Source organism: Cetorhinus maximus, chromosome 4 (assembly GCF_964194155.1).
Source record: "Cetorhinus maximus chromosome 4, sCetMax3.hap1.1, whole genome shotgun sequence".
Taxonomy (NCBI): Eukaryota; Metazoa; Chordata; class Chondrichthyes; order Lamniformes; family Cetorhinidae; genus Cetorhinus; species Cetorhinus maximus.
Genome location: NC_135882.1, coordinates 45,182,296 through 45,208,168, shown reverse-complemented (window position 1 = coordinate 45,208,168; position 25,873 = coordinate 45,182,296). Strand labels below are relative to the sequence as shown.

Genomic DNA, 25,873 nt, shown 5'->3' with positions numbered 1-25,873 from the left:
CACTAGCGATGTTACAGATGCAGCTAAATGACAATGAACAACAGAAACTAGGCAGTATAAATCACTCAAAAATTGACAATTAGTTGAGACCAGGTTCTCAATTTACAAAAAAGGTAATGGGCAACACTGTCCTGGGAATGGCATACTGCCTTTCATGACCAGGACTCAAGTTGAAGTTAGCTCCAATTGCCCAACTTTAAGTGATTTGATGTTCCCATCATCCCAGTTCCACAACACAAAACCACAAATAATTTAGCACAAAGTTGCAACATTGCTCCAAAACTACCAGAACAACTATTCTAAAATTGGGATGAGGAGAAATTATCAGAACAAAAAATAGGGCCTATTTTTTGGATCTAACCAAGGAATCAAACAAGAAAAACGATCAGCTCTGCAGCACTTCCTTTGTCTTAGTGAGTACAAAGCTTCAAATGTAAATCAATGAGTCGGACTACTCTGAAGGTTTAGGTGTATAAAACGTATGCGTACAGAAAAAACAAAATTGAACTTATGTAACACCTCATCATACTCCCAAAACCAAAAGCACTTCAAAACCAAGGGTTATTTTTCAATTACCTCACTGTCATGTATGGAAAAATGGCAGCCAATTAGGCACACAGCAAGATTTGCAAACTGCAGAAAAGAATTAACAACCAATTAATCGGTTTTATTTTTGAAGTGCTGAAGGATGACTATTGGCTGGGATGTAAGAACTCCCCGCATTTCTTCAAGTAGTGTCAAGAAGCTTCAATATCCACCTGAACAGTTTGACTGTTTGGCACAAGTGGCGCCTCAGAAAATGCAGCACTCCCTCTTGTGGCACTGCAGTGTCAAACCTTGGTAATGAGCACAAGTCCTGGAGTGGGAGTGGTACTCTCAACCACCTTACAAAGAGAAAATAGCTACCAACTAAGACCACTGAAAGGCAGAAAATCTGAAACTTTTTTTTTGGTAAACATAAAAGACTCTATACTTCTACATATCACTTCAGCCAGAACAAACAGGATGTAGCATTGTACAAAGCAACCAAGTCATTATAGGCTTTGCTCCAATTTGTTTTTTGGAAGTTATTAACTACAGGAAGATAGAGATAGAGTTAGCTGTTTTTCTCTAGTTTTTCTTTTGTTCTGGTACCTTCCTGTTTCTCCCCCAATACACTATCAGATCCATGAGCAACACAAATGATACATTATCTGTCAATGAGGGATGCTTTACTGATCTGACCAGATTTTTTTCCCTCCAGCTTTAAGTTAACAAAAAGACACACGTCATCATGGATTGAGAAACCCTGAATTAAAGATTATTCTGTTTATGTATTCATTAGGTAATTGTTGGCCATATGTTTCATTCATTTTCAGCTCCAACATAAATTACAATTAGAATTATTTTTGCTAGACTATAAAAATGGCACATAAAAAACATTTGGGGAAATGTTTCTTCAATTATGCTATGAACTGTTTTGTGCAGATTTTCATTGGTTTCCATTGCATTTTCATCTAAATCAAAAATTGAAAGATAAGATAATGCAGCTTAAATAGGAGGGGTGACAATGGAAAGTACTTTCATTCAAATTTACTTTAAATGAAAATAAATAATTAAACCCATCCTAAATTTGACAATTTTGGAAAATGGAAACGTTCCTGCTACATAGAGATCTTCAAGTATGTGTCTCCAGGACATCAATTAAATGAAGCATGCCAAAGCAATTCCATTTCAAACAGCCACTTAAAGCTGGCCTGAGAGATAGCCAGAGTTGCCCACCCACACAGAATCATGCTGCTCACCTAATACATTGGCCCAAATCTTGCCATAAAAGTAAAGGTGAGTTTGTATCTCATGTCATCATTAATGCGCAAATCTGCCAGCAAGTTCAGCCAAGAGATATGCCATGGGTTGTAAATCGCCAATTTACACCACTCAATTTGCCTCATCCTCCCAATCATGAACTTGCAGCATTTTCACATGAATTACCTTTTTAACTTGCCACAAAACATTATTGTTCATACTTTACTGTGTAAGTACCCTTTCAACAATGTGATATTGTTAATACACTGTCGATCAACCATGCTGGCCCTAAAAGGGAACAAAACACCTGCTCCACCAAGATTTGAACCACTGAGCCAAAACTTGCTGTCAAAGAAACAGCAAAGCTAATGGCACTTGGCAGTATTTATAGGCAAATGGTACATCAACGTCAGGTGAGTAACTAATGTACTAAAGGTTGCCAAAGGAACTGCACCACTCTGCTGCTGACTCTGCAAGAATAGCACCCTGCCTTTGACCTCCCCATCTTGTTTTAAAAAAAGGAACATGCTGCATTTTCCCATAAAACTCCCCATAGAAGAGGTGAAATCTTGTCATTGCAAGCAGTGCCCCTTCAAAGATGTCAAAAGTGTGAATGACTGCCAATCAACTGCTCTGACACCAAAAACTAAGTATTACAAGAGTGTAATCTTATTCTTTCAGGTTTTCTATTCTTTCAGGTTTTGTATTTTTCAGAGATTTTAAAATGTCAAGTTTTCTTACTTTTCCTTTGTGTCCTCCCACCCAACCAACCTTAATCCAATCTTTCTTTCCCTTGCTTTATTTTTCTTTTTGTACCTGATTTGGCATTGAATTCAGCCCTTTTAATTCAACCTTCTTCTCTGTCCTTCCTGGTCCCTTTTCCCTTGCTGTACCATCAGCAGCTTCCACTTTCAGCAGTATTGTGGGCAAAAATGTTGACGGGTGAAAGGTAAAATCTAACTAACGGCAAATATAATTAGACAGCCTGCATCAGCAAATGCTGGTCTAGCATTTCCTGGACTTGGGGAGCTCTGAAGCAATCCCTCATTAGTGTTGTGAGGCCAACTTGCAGGGCCAGAGACTTTTAAGGTTCTGCAACCCGACAGGAAAATTGAGTTCCCAAAAAAATGGCAAATACATTTAAGGAGAGTTTATTACTTTCTTCTGTACAAGCAATTTTTCCCATTCTTGAAAACCTGTTTCAAAATTTGAAAAATCCATTAAATTATCCTACAAAGGGCATTTCACACTAAAGAAATTTCTGAATCTGAATCATCTTAAGTAGATATTGCTAGGTTTCCCATGCATGTTAGCCAGGACAAGCAAGCAATGTGTTCCTAGGCTTTAAAAAGCTCTCCCTTCCAAATCAGTAATGACCGGAGGTTAAGTGAAAACTTGTATTTATTATTTGTTCTTGAAACCTGGACAGTACCTATTCCTAGTTACCTGGAGAACATCAAGACTCGACCACCCTGTGCGAGACTGGAGTCATGTGCGAGAAAGATTTCTTCCCTGGAGAACTTTAGTGAACCCGCTGGGTTTTATGGTATGCCAGCAGCTTCCATTGTCATTTTTTGGAATCAACTTTGTTGAATTCAGTTTCACAATTCCCTATGCTGGAATGTGAACCCAAGTCTTGGGTGCTAGTCCAGTACCAAAGCCATCAAGCTACCACACCTGCCACCCTGAACCTTCATTCTCTTTTTGTTTAAAACAACGCAGGCAGAACAAAAATTAGTTATTGCTCAAGACAAGATATTAGAGTAGTGCTTTACATGTTAAATACAGCGGTGTTTGCATTCTAGTGAGTTCTGAATTCTCCATGAAAAGATAGCACTGAACAAGTTACACATAATAAATTAAGGAGTGCCCTTCCAAAAATGCATATGAAAAAGAAATACACAGCACTGCTCAAAGGACATTTTAGCTAGTCCGGGGTAGAAAAGGTTTAACAGTGCAAACAGCTGACAGCATTTGAAAGGTGGGGGTGGGGGGGAATTAAGTTGACAAAAGAAAAAAATTCAAAAGCAAAAGGAAGAGACATAGCCCAAGTAGAACACAGTCTTCACAATGAAATATAAACTTGAATTAGTCTACTTTCCACTTGTTATATTATACAAAATGTCTCACTACTTTAGGCCACAAAAACCAGAAAGTGTGCGTGTGTATGTGTGTGCGCGCGCATGCGTATGTGTGTGTATTTGTGTATGTGAGCACACATGTGTATATGCATGTGTATCTATGTATATCTTATAATATACAGTATATATATATATATAATCTCAGATATATAGTGTTAGTTACTTTTCCAGCAAAACATTTGTATTGTATTAAACGATTCATGAATAACTTTGAGACCTCGCATCAGCACTTTCCCCTTGAATAATCCATCTCAAACTGCTTTTTTGCCTGCCAATTTGAGTATGTAAAATATTATGAAAATTAAAACGACTTAGATTAAAAGGCAATGTGCTAGATAGATACATTTTTGTGGCCTTTGAGGAATTAAGAGCTTCTGTATCAAGTGTTAGATTTAGGAGGTTTGAAGCCTGAAAGAGGAGTTGAAAGTTTTGCAAAAAAATCCAAACGAGGTCCTTTCACGGGTAAGTGTTACACGTTTGTAAAAGCTAATCCTATATCTAACACTTTGATTGTATTCTTGCACAAGCAGTCTTGTACAACGAAAAGGTAAGCAGAAGTCCTTACACTGCCTCGCTTTGCCAGAGAATCACCGCAGTCTGCTGGCAAAGTCCGCTTGGTGGACTTTTTCTGCTCATGTTCAAGTGCATCTTCAATAATAGGCTCAAGCCTCATCTGGACAGACACCAAAGACTAGGATCAATTTATACAGTAGATCATGAAATCATGAGCACAACACCTAGCAGTGTAAGCATTTCTTTAACATTAACCATTTTTTTTTTAGAAATTCAACTTTAATGTTGAAAAGAGAATCCATCAGGACCTTCAATTTACTCTTCAGATGCCATCATCCAAATAAATATTTAGCTGTTCTCCCCTAGCTCAGAGATATAACTGACTTAGAATTCTAGCATCAACAGAAGATATGCTTTTTCTTCTTGCACCTGGTTTGATTTTGGCATTGTTCAACATAAAGATACCTCAAAACAAAATATCTGAACATCCCAAGCATTCATCTCAGTGCATGTCCAGTACTTGTGCCTAAGTTTAGATTTTTAATTTAAAATGTTCGATGTCTGGGTTCTAAAAGCATTAGAAAAATTTTAGGGATAGCCAAGTTCATTTTGCGTTACATTGCTCATTGTTCCGATAGAGTTCAAATTTTTTTTTTGCCAGCCTCAAGAATATTTTGAATTGCCAAGATAATAGAATAACGTCACAAATCAGTGATGAAAAGCATATTTTCTTCCACGTATTCTACTGATGAAGTTCAGAGCACCTTTGTTGACTACCAAAAAACATCTGTCCTTTATACTAACGTCAGGACACACCACCATTATTAAACTCTTAATTGTTTCAAGTTTGAATTAGAATTGCCTCCACTCTTGGGTTTGTTAGTCGTAAACTCTTCAAAAGACTTTCTCACCTTCCAGATCATTCTCCACAAACCACCATCTGCCAAGTAGGGAAAAGTCCAAGCCTTGTAATGTTTTAAATGGCTGTTGATACCTAATGTGTAGCCCAAAAGCAGGCACAGTTGAACTGGGATGTCTGAAGTGTCCGTTTTTTTCTTCCCTGAAAGCACTTTTCTTGCATCCAGTTCATTGACAAGCCCAACTAATCAACAGGCTTCAATGCATCAAGGTTTAGGTCAGAGTGCTCAAGCTCAAACACACATCTCTCCAGTACAGAGTTCAAGTGTTATTGACTCCTGAGCTACCCAGTGACTCAACAGGGTGAGCATTTCCACTTCTTTTAGACATTCTGCAGATGTACTTTTCCCCATTTAACCAGATAATGTGTCATGGAGCACAATAAAAATGATAATTAACATGACTGTAAGTTAGTATCCCAAATGTAAAGTGGAAATGTGGAAGGCAACATAGTACTGCCAAAGCCTTAGAAAGGCTATTATCAAAGATGCTGGACATCAAACGCACAAATTCTGCAATCTGTTCTAAAATTAAACATGTCAGAAGCATAGTAGCTCATTTATTATGCATCCAACATTGTAGTGTTCATTTACTTGCTTCTTCAAAGTAACAATGATTCCAAATAAACATCCACTAGACAGCCAATATCAAAGTTATTAGCATATACTTTTTCAAAGTAGGTTAAATAACAAGCGGAGATAGAGCATTAGCAATACTTTGGAACCTTGAAACCAATAGTGGACTCCTGAAAATTAGAAATGGAAGCCAGAATATTCTTCAAGTTTCAGAATCCTTAGTTTGAAAATCACATCTTTACAAGACACTTCATTTTGAGTAATCTTGAAACATTTACAATAGCATAATAGTCACATCTTCCTTTCTCTAAACTCAACATGAAGATTCAATACTACTGACAACAAACCAATTCTCAACTAATCTAAGGATAAAACAATGAGAATTCTCTCATGCTTAACATTATACTGACAACCACTGGAGCACCTATTGAAACCTCATGAACAGCCATCTTAACCCAAATGCAAGCATTTAATCAAATTATCGATTAGAAAATTGTGTCACCTTTTTTAAGCTATTTCCAATACGTCACATTGCATGCACAGTAAGGTCACTCACATGACCTGGGTGTGCACATGTAACTTTGTGCTCATAAACTTCAACAGCTTTGCCCTCTCCCAGCTTCAATAAACTAGACATCCCTCTAAATCCAAAGACTGGTAAAATGAAAATAAACTTCAGTGTATTTCAAGAACTTCCTTACAAACAAACCAAAAAATGAAACAAGCTTCTTTCAATTCTGGATAAATATATTGCATCTTCCTGTCCGCTGTTATCAACATTACAGGACAAATCCATTCCAATAACTCTGCAGCAGTTTCGTGTCCTGTTAAAACTGGTGGATTTTAGATGCAGTCACAGAAGAAGAGTCAATGCATATTTGTAGCAATGCAGGTCAGCTATCTTTTAGTACAATGAATTATCACAATAACTCACAATTATAACAAGTTTGATATTCCTACTCCAAAACACAGTGGAGCCAGCGTATTATTAGAGCATTTTCAAGGCTATTTGCCCTGCAGGAGATTATAATAAATTTAAAATAAGAAAAATAAAGAATTATGATGTAACTACAGTGAACATGACAAAGATAAGAAATACAAGAATATCTTAAATCAAATGGTCAGGTGAAAATAAGAATTGATGATGAGTACAAGTGAAAGAGAAATCAACAGATGGAATTTGGCAAAAATACTTCACTCATGATCCAAAAACATGATGCCAATTGAGTTTTAAGTATGTTTTACAAAAACAGACTCCGCAATAAAATGGCAAAAGATGTCATAACATGTCAGTACACTATAATTTAGCAAGATTACAAAATGCACTAATGACAGAAAGTTATGTGGCCAAATGATTAACATAGGGGAGGTTAACAGCATTCAGAGACATTTGGGACAATTAAGCAGGTGGCAAAGCTATGGTGAATGGTTTTTAATGTCCATATAAATGTACAGTAATAGATGTTGGAACAGGAAATAAAAGTACACGATTAACGAAGGTCCATTCAGCAAGGTAGAAAAGGAGAGGGATTTGAGTGCCATTATTGACTGAACATTCGAGTATCCTGTCAACGTGAAGCTGTTATCACCATGGTTAATCAAGCAGTAGGTTGCAACTCAGGACATTTAGCTGTGAGTCAAAGTAAATTATTTTAATCCAGTACAACTCAACAGTAACATATCAAGTATAGTGCATCCCAGAAATGGGAACCTCACCTTGCAAAATAAAAAAGGTACTGAAAATGAGTTCAGATAAGAACAAGGACAATTACACGAATTAAGGCTTGAAGTTGGGAAAAAAAAGACTTCTACCCAGTACAGTACTACGCTATATAGATAAAATCCAAAGTTAAATTGAGTCTGCATTGCATCAGATAGCCTGACCCAGAATTTTTACTTAAATGTGAAAATATATGAATGGACCCATTCAAAAACAAAGCACATTTTAAAAAAAAGATGCCCACCTTGTCTGATTTGGAATGGGCTAAAAATGGCAACCTCAGAAACAATTGAAGCCTCAGTGGTTGTAGGCTGGCGGGAAGGGAGAATTTTATTGTATTATACCTGCCAGAAAGTTTAACACGTACAGCATCAGATGCAGCCGCAATGCCCTCAATGATAGAGGGGTCTAGACAAGAGGCACTATCTAGATTAATGTCTGAAGAACAGTCACTTGGGCAAGATACAACAGATTGCCAGTGGCCAAGGGTTTGTACTCCATTGATTCCCACCTACTGAAGAGGGATGGAAACTGACTGAAAAATGGCTCTCAGAAAAGAACTTGTTTTCACAAGAGGGAAAACAATTGAGAAATGATGTAACTTACATACTTAAAACACTGAAACAAAGATAGTAGATGCACAAAGGCTATTTAACTTGAACTGAGAAGGTACAGAACTAAAGGCTTCAAAAGGGATTAAATAAAGGAGAATGTTGCTGCAATAGTTAATGTGGTGCAGGGTTCCAGAAAAAGCTCAAACACACCTTGAACATGGTAATAAAATTATCCCAATAAATGTTTAGTTAGAAATTGGATTGACAAACATCTAGGTGTCACATAAAAATAATTAACTACTTCTATGCAACACAATGATTCCCTCACAAACAATTGAAGGAACTCTCATCCAGATTATGTTCCATAGATGGGCCGTATTTCGAAGGGGGACTAAAAGATGTTCCAATTTTGCAAAATTATTTTTAAAATTTGGAAGAGCTTATTCTCCAGAACAGAGTTCACTACTGGGTAAATCACAATTAAGCTGTTCAAACCCACAATTTCCACAGATGATCAGCTTCTTACTCCCTCCCTACTTTAATCAATTACTTTCCCACTCTGGGATAGGATTTGCTGCATTCGGTGGAGCAGAGGAATAAAAGGAGAACAGAACAGGGAAAAAATAAAAATAGGAAATGGAGAGTGTGAAGTAAAACAAAAAGCAACATTAGAATTCCACCGCATACTTTGAAAACCTGTCAGCTTGCCTGAAAGGCAATAATTGTGGGCTCAGTATAAATCAGATGGTAGGTGTGTTTTAGACTAATTTTTCCAGTGTAGTTGAGATTCAAGAAAAACTGCATCTGTGCTACCTGCATTCTTACTGTCTTTTCCCTTAACCTATACTTTCCTGTATTTTACCTCAGTTAAGATTGTTGTTTCATATGACGGCTGATACTTTTCTTTTTCTTGAGCTGTTCGTTTCTCCATTTTTTCTCTATCGGTTTTCTGTTTTCTGTCTGCACCTTTGGGCTAGAAAAAGAGAGGAACACTGAAATTCTATAACTCAAAATTTTGCGGTAGAGAACTACTGCAATTATAATGCATTAAAACTGAAGTTGAAGGTCGAGATTGCCCAATGACTCAGTGAGCAAATACAGCAGGACATAAGAACATAAGAAATAGGAACAGGAGTAGACCATTCGGCTCCTCAAGCCTGTTCCACCATTCAATAAGATCATGGCTGATCATCTTGTGTTTCGATTTCCACATTCCCATCTAACCCCGATAACCTTCGATTCCCTTGCCTAACAAGAATCTATGTACCACTACTGCCTTAAAAATATTCAATGACCCCGCCTCCACCACCTTCTGAGGCAGAGAATTCCAAAGTCTCTCAACCCTCTGAGAAAGAATCTTTCCTTATCTTTGTCCTAAAAGGACAACCCCTGATTTTTAAAAGAGTGCCATCTAGATCTGGACTCACCAACAAGAGGAAATATCCATTTGACGACCACCTTGTCAAGGCCGTTCAGGATCTTGTATACTTCAACCAAAGCACCCCTCACTCTTCTAAACTCCAGTGGAAACAAGCCCACTCTGTCCAGCCTTTCCTCATAAGACAACCAAACTCATTCCAGGTATCAACCTAGTAAACCTCCTTTGAACCACCTCCAATGCATTTACATCCTTCCTTAAATAAGGAGACCAAAACTGCACACAGTATCTGGGGTGCGATCTCACCAATGCCCTGTTTAACTGAAGCATAACATCCTTACTTTTATGTTCAATCCCTTTTGTAATAAAGCATAGCATTCCATTAACCTTCTTAATTACTTGCTGTACCTGCATACTAACATTTTGTGACTCATGTACTAGAACACCTAGATCCCTCTGTACCTCAGAATTGTACAGCTGTTCTCCATTTAATTAATACTCTGCTTTTTTAACATTACATTTTCCCAGATTAAACTCCATTTACCAGATCTTTGCCCACTCACTCAACCTATCTATATCCATCTGCAACTTCCTCATGCCCTCTTCACAACATGCTTTCCTACCTTTGTGTCATCTGCAAATTTAGCTACCATGTCTTCACTCCCCTCATCTAAGTCATTGATGTTAATCGTAAAAAGTTGATGCCCCAGTACAGACCCCTGTGGGATGCCACTCGTCACATCCTGCCAATCAGAAAAAGACCCATTTATGCATACTTTCTGCCAGCCAGCCAATCTTCTATCCATGCTAATATGTTATGCACTACACCTTGCTCCTTTATTTTCCGTAATAATCTTTGATGTGGCACCTTATCAAATGCCTTCTGGAAATCCATGGACAGTACTGCTACCAGTTCCCTTTTATCCACTCTGCATGTTACTCCTTCAAAAAACTCCAATCAATTGGTTAAACATGATTTTCCTTTCACAAAACCATGCTGACTCTTCCCAATTGCCTTGAGCTCGTCTAAGTGCCCAGCTATAACCTCCTTAATGATCAATTCTATTAACTTCCCTACAACAGACGTCAAGCTAACTGGCCTATAGTTTCCTGTTTTCTGCTTCCCTCCCTTCTTGAATAGAGGGGTTATGTTTGCTACTTTCCAATCTGATGGAACCTTTCCAGAATCTAGCGAATTTTGGAAAATTAACACCAACACATCAACTACCTCATTAGCCACCTCTTTTAAGACCCTAGGATGTAGTCCATTGGAACTCAGACTTGCCAGCCTGCAGCTCCATCAATTTGCTCAGTACTGTTCCCTAGTGATTTTAATTTCACCAAGTTCTTTTCTCCTGTTCACCTCCTGATTTGCAGCTATTACTGGAATGTTTTTTGTATCCTCTATAGTGAACACAGAAGCAATGTATTTGTTCATTTCTTCTATTTCCTTATTATCTATTAACTCCCCCACTGTCACTCTCTAGAGGACCAACACTCACTTTACTTACTCTTTTCCTTTTTAAATACGTGTAGAAACTCTTGCTATCCCTTTTTACAATACATAGTGGTACAAAGTTGGTGCCAAATTTAAATGCTAGTTTCTGTTGAATGAACTGATCTCAGCTGAGATGGTGGTGGGACACAATAACTGACCTCCATTCTAGAAAGGGAAATAAAGCAGCTGAGATTTACCTCCTTTTTTAAACCAGTGAACCTTACATCAAAGGACAGAATTTTCCTTAGCTATGATGTACCCCTCTCCACAATCGAACAGCCTACCAAAATTCACTCTGGTCTCACCCATCAAAAGCAGCATTTTAGAGGAGTGACAATGTAGCAGTGCCCAGTAAATCACTTCACACAACACTCTAGGTAGACAGAAGAAAATGGAAAATTGCCAAATTATTGAGAAGTTTCACACCACAGGGTCAACAGACATGCCCACATAAAAGGTTAAACAACAATATAAAAGGTTGCAATTTACACAAAACTTCACCACAGGACTGAAGGCCAATGGAGGCTGATTCCTATCTTGGAGAAGATTACCTGTGCAAATGTCAACATTATAAAGATGAAAAGAAACAAGATAAAACAAGTCTTGGACAGTGAAGGGTTTACAACTTCATTAGCTTCCACTTCAAAACATATAGGCACGACCCTCAAAAAAAATCACAATTTAAAACACCACCTGACCAAAGCAAATGCATGAAACTCACTGCCAGTGAGAACATGGAAGACGGGATATGTTTTCATAGCGATGTGCTAAGGCACACTGTTCAGTAGGTATTAATTAAAATGAAAAATATAAAAAATTTTCTCTTGGTGTATATGTTTCAAGTAGTGGCTTCTCAATTCTGGGTGCTCCAGATTTACAAACATTTACTTTTGCAACTACCACCATTTGACAAGTATACTCACTATCCATAGAGGCTTGCCAGAATATTAAATCACCAGCTGTATTATCTTCAAGATGCAGTGCGGGAAGTGCCACTTCAAACAAAAATGTGTCACACAGTACCTTGAAAACTTTAATTTGGCAGCTGGCTGAATGAAGATGGTCTGTATACTCTCCGGTTTCATTTTGCTTGAAAGTGTCTATCTGAATCCTGAACGGAACCCCCTTCTCACCCCCATGTTTTCTGGGAGTAAATTCTGTGCTAATGCAATGTACCTGCAAGAAAAATAAATGTGTAGTTCCTGGGATTAAAATTGAATACATTAAACAGTTAAGCTGCAACAAACTGCACAATAAAATTTATGGATTTTTCAGTAGATATAATAAAACAACTTAAGAGTAAAACTATTATATGATTCTGATTCAAAATCAACAGTTCTATAGGCTTTCAAAGCAAGGTAGAGAAGTATTTTGTTCACTGTACACAAAAACCCATGTCCAAACATATAGAACTTGCACTTCTAACTTCAGGTGGCCATTTCCGATTATACCCAATAGCACCGCAGCTAGCTGTTTAGAAGATTATTCTGTTACCCAATTAGCTGTTATACCATTATTTACACCAAGTATCTCTACCAACCTGAATAAAAGCAGAGGTGCGTTTTGCTGGATCCCATAGAAATTCAATAGTATTCAGTTGTGCTGGATTAGTCCTGGGGTCAATGATTCCAACAGACATTGGAATATCTGCAGTTTTATTAAAAAAAAATATAAATCTGTCACACCTCCAGTACAGGAGCTTAATAAAATCAAAGTCAAAATAAATTATGTGCCTGTTTAGCTATTCATTACAATACATAAACTATCCAGCTCTCTACTTTCCCTCCAAATGACCTGAGCTAATGTGAGAGAAATAGTCTATGAAGTGTAAATATTGGTAATGTAAAAAGAGAGATTCAACATAGCCTTAGGGTTGGACCTTCCCAGTCTATATAGCTCATTTTTACATCATGTGGTATGATCAACCCACTCAGCCTTCTGGAAACTTACCATTTTTCTTGCACTTAAAAAAAAATTATAAACAAATCTCTTATACTCCATTACAAAAATGAAAATTCTCACAACTTGGCACAAGGTAACTTATTGGGAATGAGTCTCACGTCTGCAGCCCTTGTTAAAAATTAATTACAAGTGCCTTAGCAAATCTGTTATGAAAACATATCCCGTCTTCAAAGTTCTCACCGGCAGTGAGGTCATGCATTTGCTTTGGTCAGGTGGTGTTTTAAATTCTGATTTTTGAGGGTCATGTCTATATATTTTGAAGTGGAAGCTAATGAAGTTGTAAACCCTTCACTGTCCAAGACTTATTTTATTTCTTTTCATCTTTATAATGCTGCCATTTGCACAGGTAATCTCCTCCAAGATAGGAATATGTCCCCAATGGCCTTCAGTCCTGTGGTGAAGTTTTGTGTAAATTGTAACCTTTTATATTGTTGTTTAACGTTTTATGTGGGCCTGTCATTTTGTTGATCCTGTGATGTGAAACTTCTCAATAATTTGGCAATTTTCCATTTTCTTCTGTCTACCTAGAGTGTTGTGTGAAGTGATTTACTGGGCACTGCTACATTGTCACTCCTCTAAAATGCTGCTTTTGATGGGTGAGACCAGAGTGAATTTTGGTAGGCTGTCCGATTGTGGAGAGGGGTACATCATAGCTAAGGAAAATTCTGTCCTTTGATGTAAGGTTCGCCAGTTTAAAAAAAGGAGGTAAATCTCAGCTGCTTTATTTCCCTTTCTAGAACGGAGGTCAGTTATTGTGTCCCACCACCATCTCAGCTGAGATCAGTTCATTCAACAGAAACTAGTATTTAAACTTGGCACCAACTTTGTATTGTAAAAAGGGATAGCAAGAGTTTCTACACGTATTTAAAAAGGAAAAGAGTAAGTAAAGTGAGTGTTGGTCCTCTAGAGAGTGACAGTGGGGAGTTAATAGCAGATAATAAGAAAATGGCAGAAGAAATGAACAAATACTGTGCTTCTGTGTTCACTATAGAGGATACAAAAAACATTCCAGTAATAGCTGCAAATCAGGAGGTGAACAGGAGAAAAGAACTTGGTGAAATTAAAATCACTAGGGAACAGTACTGAGCAAATTGATGGAGCTGCAGGCTGGCAAGTCTGAGTTCCAATGGACTACATCCTAGGGTCTTAAAAGAGGTGGCTAATGAGGTAGTTGATGTGTTGGTGTTAATTTTCCAAAATTCGCTAGATTCTGGAAAGGTTCCATCAGATTGGAAAGTAGCAAACATAACCCCTCTATTCAAGAAGGGAGGGAAGCAGAAAACAGGAAACTATAGGCCAGTTAGCTTGACGTCTGTTGTAGGGAAGTTAATAGAATTGATCATTAAGGAGGTTATAGCTGGGCACTTAGACGAGCTCAAGGCAATTGGGAAGAGTCAGCATGGTTTTGTGAAAGGAAAATCATGTTTAACCAATTGATTGGAGTTTTTTGAAGGAGTAACATGCAGAGTGGATAAAAGGGAACTGGTAGCTGTACTGTACTTGGATTTCCAGAAGGCATTTGATAAGGTGCCACATCAAAGATTATTACGGAAAATAAAGGAGCAAGGTGTAGTGCATAACATATTAGCATGGATAGAAGATTGGCTGGCTGGCAGAAAGCAGAGAGTATGCATAAATGGGTCTTTTTCTGATTGGCAGGATGTGACGAGTGGCATCCCACAGGGGTCTGTACTGGGGCATCAACTTTTTACGATTAACATCAATGACTTAGATGAGGGGAGTGAAGACATGGTAGCTAAATTTGCAGATGACACAAAGGTAGGAAAGCATGTTGTGAAGAGGGCATGAGGAAGTTGCAGATGGATATAGATAGGTTGATTGAGTGGGCAAAGATCTGGTAAATGGAGTTTAATCTGGGAAAATGTAAAGTTGTTCACTTTGGCAGGGAGAACAAAAAAGCAGAGTATTAATTAAATGGAGAACAGCTGTACAATTCTGAGGTGCAGAAGGATCTAGGTGTTCTAGTACATGAGTAACAAAAAGTTAGTATGCAGGTACAGCAAATAATTAAGGCGGCTAATGGAATGCTATGCTTTATTACAAAAGGGATTGAACATAAAAGTAAGGATGTTATGCTTCAGTTAAACAGGGCATTGGTGAGACCGCACCCCAGATACTGTATGCAGTTTTGGTCTCCTTATTTAAGGAAGGATGTAAATGCATTGGAGATAGTTCAAAGAAGGTTTACTAGATTGATACCTGGAATGAATTCGGTTGACTTATGAGGAAAGGTTGGACAGAGCGGGCTTGTTTCCACTGGAGTTTAGAAGAATGAGGAGTGATTTGGTTGAAGTATACAAGATCCTGAACGGCCTTGGCAAGGTGGACATCAAATGGATGTTTTTTCTTGTGAGCGAGTCCAGTTCTAGTTGGCACTGTTTTAAAATTAGGTGTCGTCCTTTTAGGACAGATGAGAATTTCTTTCTCTCAGAGGGTTGAGAGACTTTGGAATTCTCTGCCTCAGAAGGCGGGGTCATTGAATATTTTTAAGGCAGAGGTAGATAAGATTCTTGTTAGGCAAAGGAATCAAAGGTTATCGGGGTTAGATGAGAATGTGGAAATTGAAACACAGGATGATCAGCCATGATCTTATTGAATGGCGGAGCAGGCTTGAGGGGCCGAATGGTCTACTCCTGTTCCTATTTCCTATTTTATGTTCTTAATTAGCCATCTCCGCAGTCTTTGGTTTTGTTCTGCCAATTTAATATTTCTTTCCCCTCAATACTTCTAACGTAAAGTGCATGCGGACAAAGACGTCAGGATATAGACTTCCAAAGGTCCAACTGTGCAACAAGGGGAATACACACACTTTTTTTTCTTTCACAGGACGTGGGCATTTTTTTTTATTGCCCATCCATAATTGCCCTCGAGAACTGTCCAGCACCAAGTTAACCATCAGGTAATGAATGGTTTAATTCACATATACTTCATATTTCAGTGATTTATTTTTTTTCCCAAGCTAATGGGCCTCTTTCATGCTTCAATGAGACATAGATTGAAAACCCTTGGCAAAGAAGCACCCAAGCCACATTAAAGACACATAACACTTTACAGAGGCGGTTAACTCACTGTGTTGACTCAGCTATCAAATTAGTCCCACTCCTGCCTACTCCTTCCTCGTGGCCCTGCAAAACTCATTCCCTTCAAATATTTATCCAAATCTTCACACCTTACTGAAAACCATTATTATTAATGATTTATTAAAGCCAACTCCCATTGGAGCCACAGGGTGAATTAAGGCAAGTTTTACAATCAATTTAAATAAAATACAAAAAAAGTTTTTTAAAAGTTCAGGAGAAAATTCACAGGTAGCATTGCAGCCAACAGCATGACCATCGATTCATCATACAGTCATAACTTCTTTGAGATTGTCTACTGTTTGAATCACCGTTCTCTGTTGGGTGTATAAAATCTTTCAAACACCTCTATTTCCAAGTGCGGCTATACTCCCGCTCCCCGCTGCACAGAGGATCAAAATCAATAGCCCTCAAGTACCTCTGCAAATCAAGGTGTCAGTGCCGTTAAGGAATCCGAGAGCCAAACAGTAGAATTCATTCAGGTGGTTTCCCACAATTTCCAAATCTCCTGGGGTCTGTCCCTCCTGCTGCTGCTTTCTTCCTTCCAATGGTATCCTGGCCCCTGCCCATCCATCCCCTCGGCCTGAGCCAGGTCCCGGTCCCACCTTGGGCGCTGCGGCTGCTGAGCTTGGACAAGCGTTGCTTCGTGAGACCTCCCACTGCTCGTTGTTATCCTGCTCTTCCTCGTCTGGGTTTGAGCTCAGCATCAGGCCGTTGATGGAGACTTCCAGCAGGGTGGAACCACTGACCAAGGCAGAGTTAAATGTGAATCTTCGGCTGTGCACGCATTCTCCCATTGAGACAAGTCTGGAACATTGCTGAGGGGTTGGTGTGGAGGAGAGGCCACTATGCAGCCCCGGACAAGTGGAAACCGCAAAAACACTCACTGCCATTAATTCCCCCCTCCAAAGTCTCTAATCCAGAGTCATCAACCTCACACTGAACCACAGGAAGTAGGTTCATTCCACCTACTCCCAACCCACAAACCCGACCCTAATTTATTTAGGTTATCTAAGCCTAACAGCAGAAGCCATTTCTTACCTCCCCTTCTGTCAAAGTTACTGGTGATGGATGCAGCAGGACCAGCCAGAATAACTGCTCCAGTTCCTCCCTCTCTCCCACCCTTGCTGCTCCTCCAATCATAGATTGTGTCTCTTGAGGAGCAGCAAAAGCGGGAGAGAGGTAGCCTGTGATTGGAGGATCTGGAGCAATAAGCATGGGACACACGGATTTTCTAACCGGGGGAGCAGGTGCTCTCAGATTCTGGCTCTCCCACGTGCGAAGGAGGCTTTTCTCTCATTTGTCACCCTCATCATTGATTTTTCACAAGCTTTTTGGGGGCTTTTAAGCATGAATTCAACTGCCGCCCCCATGTAATTTGAACCCTGCACTGCTCAATATGTTAGTTAGATGCAGGATGCCACTCAAGTAGGAGGGAACGAAAAGGAATGTGGTAGTATATAAGACTGTTTAGTCATGGGGATAGAAATTCTTCTCTGCAGGCTCAACTGGAAGCTCTGACGGTTATGTTGCCTGCTTGGTACCAGGGGTAGGCACATCTCCTTGTGGCTGGAGGGGAGCTTGGAGTGGGAGGGGGAGGATTCAGTTGTCGTGGTCCACATGGGTACCAACAACATAGGTAGAACTAGGAATGATGTTCCGCTGGAAGAGTTTGATGAGTTAGGGTCCAAATTAAAATGTAGAACATCAAAGGTAATCATCTCTGCATTGTTACCCAAGCCACATGCCAATTGGTATAGTGTCAAGCAGATTAGAGAATTAAACACATGGTTCAAAGAGTGGCGTGGGAAGAAGGGGTTTTGATTCATGGGGCACTGCCATCAGTACCCAGGGAACAGTTAATTTGGGCTGGGCTCCTGACCTAACATATAAATAGGGCTTGGGATAGAGCTTTAAACTAACGGGGAGGGAGTGGATTCAGGTGAAGAGGGAATTAGAATTCCAAAGAGAAAGGTTGAGGCAACAGAACAGTATAGCTATGTGGGGAAAGACAAGCAAAGTGGAACAGGAGGAGGCACAGTTTAAGATAAATTGTGCATTGGTGAAGAAGATAATTGCAGTGAATAAAAGTAAAGAAAAATGAGATTGAAGGTTCTTTATCCGAGTGCATGAAGCATCTGCGGATAGATGAACTAGTGGCGCAAATAGAGATATTTAGATTTAATCACCATTACAGCAACATGGCTGGAAGATGATCAAGGGCGAGAAATAAATATTCCAGGGTCCACAATATTTTGGAAAGACAGACAGAATGGCAAAAAAGGAGTAGCCCTGATAGTAAAGGATGACACAAGGACATTAGTGCAAAATGATCTGGCCTCAGAAGATCATGAAGTAGAGTCAGTATGGGTAGAAATTAGGTATAGCAAGAGTCAGATAATGCTGATGGGAGTAGTTTACTGGCCCCCTAACAGTAGCCATACCATTGGACAGCGCACTGAACAAGAAATTATTGGAGCCCGTAACCAAGGCAATGTGATTAATCGTCGTATAGACTGGGACAATCAAATCGGCAAGAGTGGTCAAGAAGATGAGTTTGTAGAATGTTCTTGGGGCAGTTTCTTTGTTTACTTTGTGGAACCAACTCGGGATAAAGCTACCTTAGATCTAGTATTGTATGCTGAGGAAGGGATAATTAGTAATGTCAGAGTAAAAGATCCACTGGGAAATAATGGTCATAATACCACTGTTTCCAGTTAAGCTTAAGTGACATACTCTAATCACAAACAAGAATCTTAAACTTTAAACAACGCCAATTACATAGGTAGGAGGGGAGAACTGGCTAAAGTTGATTGGGTAAACAAACTAAAAAGTACGGTGGTGAATGAACAGCTGGAAAATTTAAAGATACAATTAAAAAATGTTCAAGGCGCCTGTGCTTTATCTGTGTGGAATCGATATCAAGAGATTTCAGAAGCACTATTTTTGTTTCTTGGAGCTGCTGGTGATCATTTGTCTTGACGCTCCGAAAAAAGCATTCCATTGAAAAGCGAAAACATCAGTGAGAAAGACCCATCCATGGCTCATTCAGGGGGTTAATGATAGTATTAGATTAAAAGAGGCTTACAATGTTGCCAAAAACATAAACAAGTGTGAGGATTGGGAGGGTTTTAGAGACTTTTTTTTATTCATTCATGGGATGTGGGCTTCGCTGGCTGGGCCAGCATTTATTGCCCATCCCTAGTTGTCTTTGAGGAGATGGTGGTGAGCTGCCTTCTTGAACCGCTGCAGTCCATGTGGTGTAGGTACACCCACAGTGCTGTTAGGGAGTTCCAGGATTTTGACCCAGCGACAGTGAAGGAACAGCAATATATTTCCCAGTCAGGACAGCGAGTCCTGGAGGGGAGCTTCCAGGTGGTGGTGTTCCCATCCATCTGCTGCTCTTGTCCTTCTAGATGGTCGTGGTCGTGGGTTTGGAAGGTGCTGTCTTGTAGATGATACACACTGCTGCTACTGTGCATCAGTGGTGGAGAGAGTGAATGTTTGTGCATGTGGTGCCAATCAAGTGGGCTGCTTTGTCCTGGATGGTGTCAAGCTTCTTGAGTGTTGTGGGAGCTGCACTCATCCAGGCAAGTGGGGAGTATTCCATCACACTCCTGACTTGTGCCTTGTGGATGGTGGACAGGCTTTGGGGAGTCAGGTGAGTTACCCGTCACACAATTCCTAGCCTCTGACCTGCCCTTACAGTCACAGTATTTGTATGGCTGGTCCAGTTCAGTTTCTGGTCAATGTTAACACCCAGGATGTTGATAGTTGTGGATTCAGTGGTGGTAATGTCATTGAACATCAAGGGGCGATGGTTGGGTTCTCTCTTGTTGGAGATGGTCATTGCCTGGCACTTGTGTGACATGAATGTTACTTGCTACTTGTCAGCCCAAGCCTGGATATTGTCCAGGTCTTGCTGCATTTGGACATGGGCTACTTCAGTATTTGAGGAGTTGCGAATGATGCTGAACATTGTGCAATCATCAGCGAACATACCCACTTGGGGGCCACCAAAGTTAATAATAAGGGAAAAAATAGAATGAGAATAAACTATCCAGAAATACAAAAACAGATTGTAAGAGTTTTTATAAGTATATAAAAAGGGAGAGAGTAGCTGAAGTAAATGTTGGTCCCTTACAGGCAGAGGCAGGGGAAATCATCATGGGGAATGAGGAATTAGCAGAAGCATTGAAAAAATATTTTGTCTGTCTACACAGTAGAAAACAGACGTTACATACCAGAAATAGAGGATAACCTAAAGAGTTGCGAATAGTGCTGAACATTGCACAATCATCAGCAAACACCCCCACTTCTGACCTTATGACGGAGGGAAGGTCATCGATGAAGCAGTTGAAGATAGTTGAGCCTAGGATACCACCCTGAAGAATTCCTGTAGCAATGCCCTGGGACTGAGATTACTGACCTCCAACACAGCCACAACCTTCCTTTGTGCCAGGTATGACTCCAACCAGTGGAGAGTTTCCTCTGATTCCCACTGACTTCAGTTTTGCTAGGGCTCCTTGATGCCACACTCAGTCAAATGCTTCCTTGATGTCAGAGGTAGTCACACTCACACCTCTGGAGTTCAGCTCTTTTGTCCATGCTTGGGCCAAAACTGTAATGAGGTCAGGAGTTAAGTGGCCCTTGTGGAACCCAAACTTGTATCAGTGAGCAGGTTATTGCTGAGCAAGTGTCACTTGATATTACTGTTGATGAATCCTTCCAGCAACAGAGAAAAAGTATCGGAGAAACTTAAGGGACTAAGTCCATGGGACCTGATGGCATGCACCCTAGGGTACCGAAAGACAGAGCTGCAGTGATAGTGAATGTGCTGGCTTTGCTTTTCCGTAATTCCCTAGATTTGAAAACGGTCCATCAGAATGAAAGTTGGCAAATGTAACAACGCTTTTCCAGAAAGGAAGGAGAGAAAACATGGAACTACAGGCCAGTAAGCCTAACATCAGTTGTTGGGAAAATGCTGGAATCTATTATCAAGGAAGCCTTAACAATGCAGTTAGAAAAGTATAGCCTGATTAGAACAAATCAACATGGTTTTACAAAAGGGAAATCATGTTTGACAAATTTATTAGAGTTTTTTGAGGATATAACTAGTAGAGTAGATAAAGGGGAACCAGTAGGCGTAATATACTTAGATTTCCAAAAGTAATTCAATAAGGTGCCACACGAAAGGTTAATAGGCAAGATGTGGGCTCATGGAGTCGGGGGTAATACATTAACATGGATAAAGAATTGGTTAACAGACAGGAAACAGAGAGTGGGCATAAGGGGGGCACTTTCAAGTTGGCAGGCTGTGACTCGTGGAGTGCCAAAACAATCAATGCTCGGGCCTCAGCTATTTACTATTTATATTAATGACTTAGATGAAGGGACAGAGAGTAATGTATCTAAGTTTACTGATGATACAAAGGTAGGTGGAAAAATAAGCTGTGGGGAGAACAGAGAGAGGCTACAAAGAGATTCGGACAAGTTAAGTGAGTGAGCAACAAGATAGCAGAGTATAATGTGGGGAAGTGTGAAATTATTAACTTTGATCATACGAATAGAAAAGCAGAATATTTTTTAAAAGGTGTGAAACTTATAGATGTTGATACTCAAAGAGACTTGGGTGCACTAGTACAAGGAATGCCACAAGTTAGCAAGCAGGTTCAGCTAGCAACTAGGAAGTCAAATGGCATGTTGGCCTTATTGCAAGGGGACTGGAATACAGGAATAAACAAATCTTGCTACAATTATACAGGACTTTGGTGAGATCACATCTGGAATACTGTGTGCAGTTTTGGTCTCCATATTTAAGGAACGATATACTTGCATTGGAGGCGGTATAGCAAAGATTCACTAAATTGTCTTGGGATGAGGGGGTTGTCCTATGATGAGAGGCTGAGGAAATTGGGCCTATTATTCTCTGGATTTTAGAAAAATGAGGAGGTGATCTCATTGAAACATACAAGATTCTAAAGGAGCTTGATAGGATAGTGCTGAAAGATTGCTCCTGCTGGTTGGGGAATATAAAACACAGGAGCACAAGCTCAGGATAAGGAGCCGTTCATTTAGGACTGAGATAAGAAATTACTTCACTCAAGTCTTTGCATTTGAATCTTTGTAATTGTCTACCCCAGAGTGTTGTGGATGCAAGCATCAGATCAGATCAGATCAGATCGGGATCCTTCATTAGTGACATGCTGCGCTGTGCTCTCTCTCTCTCTTCTGGCTGTGGCTGGACAGGTGGCAATACTTCAATAATAAAAACAAAAAGCTAAAAGCTACTGCGGATGCTGGAAATCCAAAACAAAATAAAAACAGAATTACCTGGAAAAACTCAGCAAGTCTGGCAGCATCGGCGGAGAAGAAATCAGTCAACGTTTCGAGCCCTCATGGCCCTTCAGCAGAACTGAAGCATAGTTTCAACAAGGGAGAAATATAAATTGGTTTAAGGTGGGTGGGGGGGAAGAGACACATTGAGGGTGTGGTGTGAGCAGATAATCAAAAGATGTCAGAGACAAAAGGGTCAAAGAGGTGTTGAAGGTGGTGGTCTTTGTCTGAGAAAAGTGCTAATTAAGAATGCAAGACAGGATATTCAAAGTACAGCTCTAGTGGGGGTGGGGTGGAAAGACTAAAGGTTTTAGTTTTAGATTTAAAAATAATGGAAATAGGTGGGGAAAGAAGAATCTATATAAATTATTGAAAAAAAAGGCGGGTGGGGGGGGGAAAGAAACGGGGTGGGGATGGGGGGAGGGGGAGTTTAAGATCTAAAGTTGTTGAATTCAATATTCAGCCCAGAAGGCTGTAAAGTGCCTAGTCGGAAGATGAGGTGCTGTTCCTCCAGTTTGCGTTGGGCTTCACTGGAACAATGCAGCAAGCCAAGGACAGACATGTGGGCAAGAGAACAGGGTGGAGTGCTAAAATGGCAAGCGACAGGGAGGTTTGGGTCTTTCTTGCGGACAGACCGCAGGTGTTCCGCAAAACGGTCGCCCAGTTTGCGTTTGGTCTCTCCAATGTAGAGGAGACCGCATTGGGAGCAACGAATGCAGTAGACTAAGTTAGGGGAAATGCAAGTGAAATGCTGCTTCACTTGAAAGGAGTGTTTGGGCCCTTGGACGGTGAGGAGAGAGGAAGTGAAGGGGCAGGTGTTGCATCTTCTGCGTGGGCATGGGGAGGTGCCATAAGTGGGGGTTGAGGAGTAGGGGGTGATGGAGGAGTGGACCAGGGTGTCCCGGAGGGAACGATCCCTACGGAATGCCGTCAAGGGGGGTGAAGGGAAGATGTGTTTGGTGGTGGCATCATGCTGGAGTTGGCGGAAATGGCGGAGGATGATCCTTTGAATGCGGAGGCTGGTGGGGTGATAAGTGAGGACAAGGGGGACCCTATCATGTTTCTGGGAAGGAGGAGAAGGCGTGAGGGAGGATGCGCGGGATATGGGCCGGACACGGTTGAGGGCCCTGTCAACGACCGTGGATGGAAAACCTCGGTTAAGGAAGAAGGAGGACATGTCCGAGGAGCTGTTTTTGAAGGTAGCGTCATCAGAACAGATGCGACGGAGGCGAAGGAACTGAGAGAATGGGATGGAGTCTTTACAGGAAGCGGGGTGTGAGGAGCTGTAGTCGAGGTAGCTGTGGGAGTCGGTAGGCTTGTAATGGATATTGGTGGACAGTCTATCATCAGAAATTGAGACAGAGAGGTCAAGGAAGGGAAGAGAAGTGTCAGAGATGGACCATGTGAAGATGATGGAGGGGTGGAGATTGGAAGCAAAATTAATAAATTTTTCCAGGTCCCGACGAGAGCATGAAGCAGCACCGAAGTAATCATCGATGTACCGGAGAAAGAGTTGTGGGAGGGGGCCGGAGTAGGACTGGAACAAGGAATGTTCCACATAGCCCATAAAGAGACAGGCATAGCTGGGGCCCATGCGGGTACCCATAGCCACACCTTTTATTTGGAGGAAGTGAGAGGAGTTAAAGGAGAAATTGTTCAGTGTGAGAACAAGTTCAGCCAGACGGAGGAGAGTAGTGGTGGATGGGGATTGTTGGGGCCTCTGTTCAAGGAAGAAGCTAAGGGCCCTCAGACCATCCTGGTGGGGGATGGAGGTGTAGAGGGATTGGACATCCATGGTGAAGAGGAAGCGGTTGGGGCCAGGGAACTGGAAATTGTTGATGTGACGTAAGGTGTCAGAGGAATCACGGATGTAGGTGGGAAGGGACTGGACAAGGGGAGAGATCTTCACATCTTCACATGGTCCATCTCTGACACTTCTCTTCCCTTCCTTGACCTCTCTGTCTCAATTTCTGATGATAGACTGTCCACCAATATCCATTACAAGCCTACCGACTCCCACAGCTACCTCGACTACAGCTCCTCACACCCCGCTTCCTGTAAAGACTCCATCCCATTCTCTCAGTTCCTTCGCCTCCGTCGCATCTGTTCTGATGACGCTACCTTCAAAAACAGCTCCTCGGACATGTCCTCCTTCTTCCTTAACCGAGGTTTTCCATCCACGGTCGTTGACAGGGCCCTCAACCGTGTCCGGCCCATATCCCGCGCATCCTCCCTCACGCCTTCTCCTCCTTCCCAGAAACATGATAGGGTCCCCCTTGTCCTCACTTATCACCCCACCAGCCTCCGCATTCAAAGGATCATCCTCCGCCATTTCCGCCAACTCCAGCATGATGCCACCACCAAACACATCTTCCCTTCACCCCCCTTGACGGCATTCCGTAGGGATCGTTCCCTCCGGGACACCCTGGTCCACTCCTCCATCACCCCCTACTCCTCAACCCCCACTTATGGCACCTCCCCATGCCCACGCAGAAGATGCAACACCTGCCCCTTCACTTCCTCTCTCCTCACCGTCCAAGGGCCCAAACACTCCTTTCAAGTGAAGCAGCATTTCACTTGCATTTCCCCTAACTTAGTCTACTGCATTCGTTGCTCCCAATGCGGTCTCCTCTACATTGGAGAGACCAAACGCAAACTGGGCGACCGTTTTGCGGAACACCTGCGGTCTGTCCGCAAGAAAGACCCAAACCTCCCTGTCGCTTGCCATTTTAACACTCCACCCTGTTCTCTTGCCCACATGTCTGTCCTTGGCTTGCTGCATTGTTCCAGTGAAGCCCAACGCAAACTGGAGGAACAGCACCTCATCTTCCGACTAGGCACTTTACAGCCTTCTGGGCTGAATATTGAATTCAACAACTTTAGATCTTAAACTCCCCCTCCCCCCATCCCCACCCCGTTTCTTTCCCCCCCCCACCCGCCTTTTTTTTCAATAATTTATATAGATTCTTCTTTCCCCACCTATTTCCATTATTTTTAAATCTAAAACTAAAACCTTTAGTCTTTCCACCCCACCCCCACTAGAGCTGTACTTTGAATATCCTGTCTTGCATTCTTAATTAGCACTTTTCTCAGACAAAGACCACCACCTTCAACACCTCTTTGACCCTTTTGTCTCTGACATCTTTTGATTATCTGCTCACACCACACCCTCAATGTGTCTCTTCCCCCCCACCCACCTTAAACCAATTTATATTTCTCCCTTGTTGAAACTATGCTTCAGTTCTGCTGAAGGGCCATGAGGGCTCGAAACGTTGACTGATTTCTTCTCCGCCGATGCTGCAATACTTCAATGTCTGAAAACAGGAAATCAGAAGGGTAAAAGGGAAGACTGTGTGGGGTGTACAAGTCCATGGCCACACCACCATCAGCTTGTA

At 41.1% G+C, this 25,873-nt stretch overlaps 1 protein-coding gene, 1 long non-coding RNA gene and 1 pseudogene across 4 annotated transcripts in view; 2 read left to right on the top strand and 1 right to left on the bottom strand.

Moving 5' to 3' along the window:
- Nucleotides 1-12,261, top strand: part of LOC144679588 (uncharacterized) — a 44,199-nt gene extending 31,938 nt beyond the window's left edge. Inside the window, exon 2 of the long non-coding RNA XR_013576372.1 lies at nucleotides 12,058-12,261. This is a non-coding gene — a long non-coding RNA (uncharacterized LOC144679588). The remainder of the gene's footprint in view (nucleotides 1-12,057) is intronic.
- The window catches only part of LOC144679587 (upstream-binding protein 1-like), a 132,957-nt gene that overhangs the window by 44,168 nt on the left and 62,916 nt on the right, over nucleotides 1-25,873 (bottom strand). For 2 of the 3 annotated variants that reach the window (XM_078540124.1, XM_078540122.1), the window contains 4 exons: nucleotides 12,623-12,729; nucleotides 12,106-12,258; nucleotides 9,069-9,179; nucleotides 4,492-4,599 (listed from right to left, as the gene is read on the bottom strand). In XM_078540124.1, the coding sequence (XP_078396250.1) occupies nucleotides 4,492-4,599; nucleotides 9,069-9,179; nucleotides 12,106-12,258; nucleotides 12,623-12,729 (479 nt within the window). The remainder of the gene's footprint in view (nucleotides 1-4,491; nucleotides 4,600-9,068; nucleotides 9,180-12,105; nucleotides 12,259-12,622; nucleotides 12,730-25,873) is intronic. The other variant, XM_078540123.1, reaches the window with a different exon arrangement.
- Nucleotides 19,019-19,131, top strand: LOC144680142 (U11 spliceosomal RNA; annotated as a pseudogene).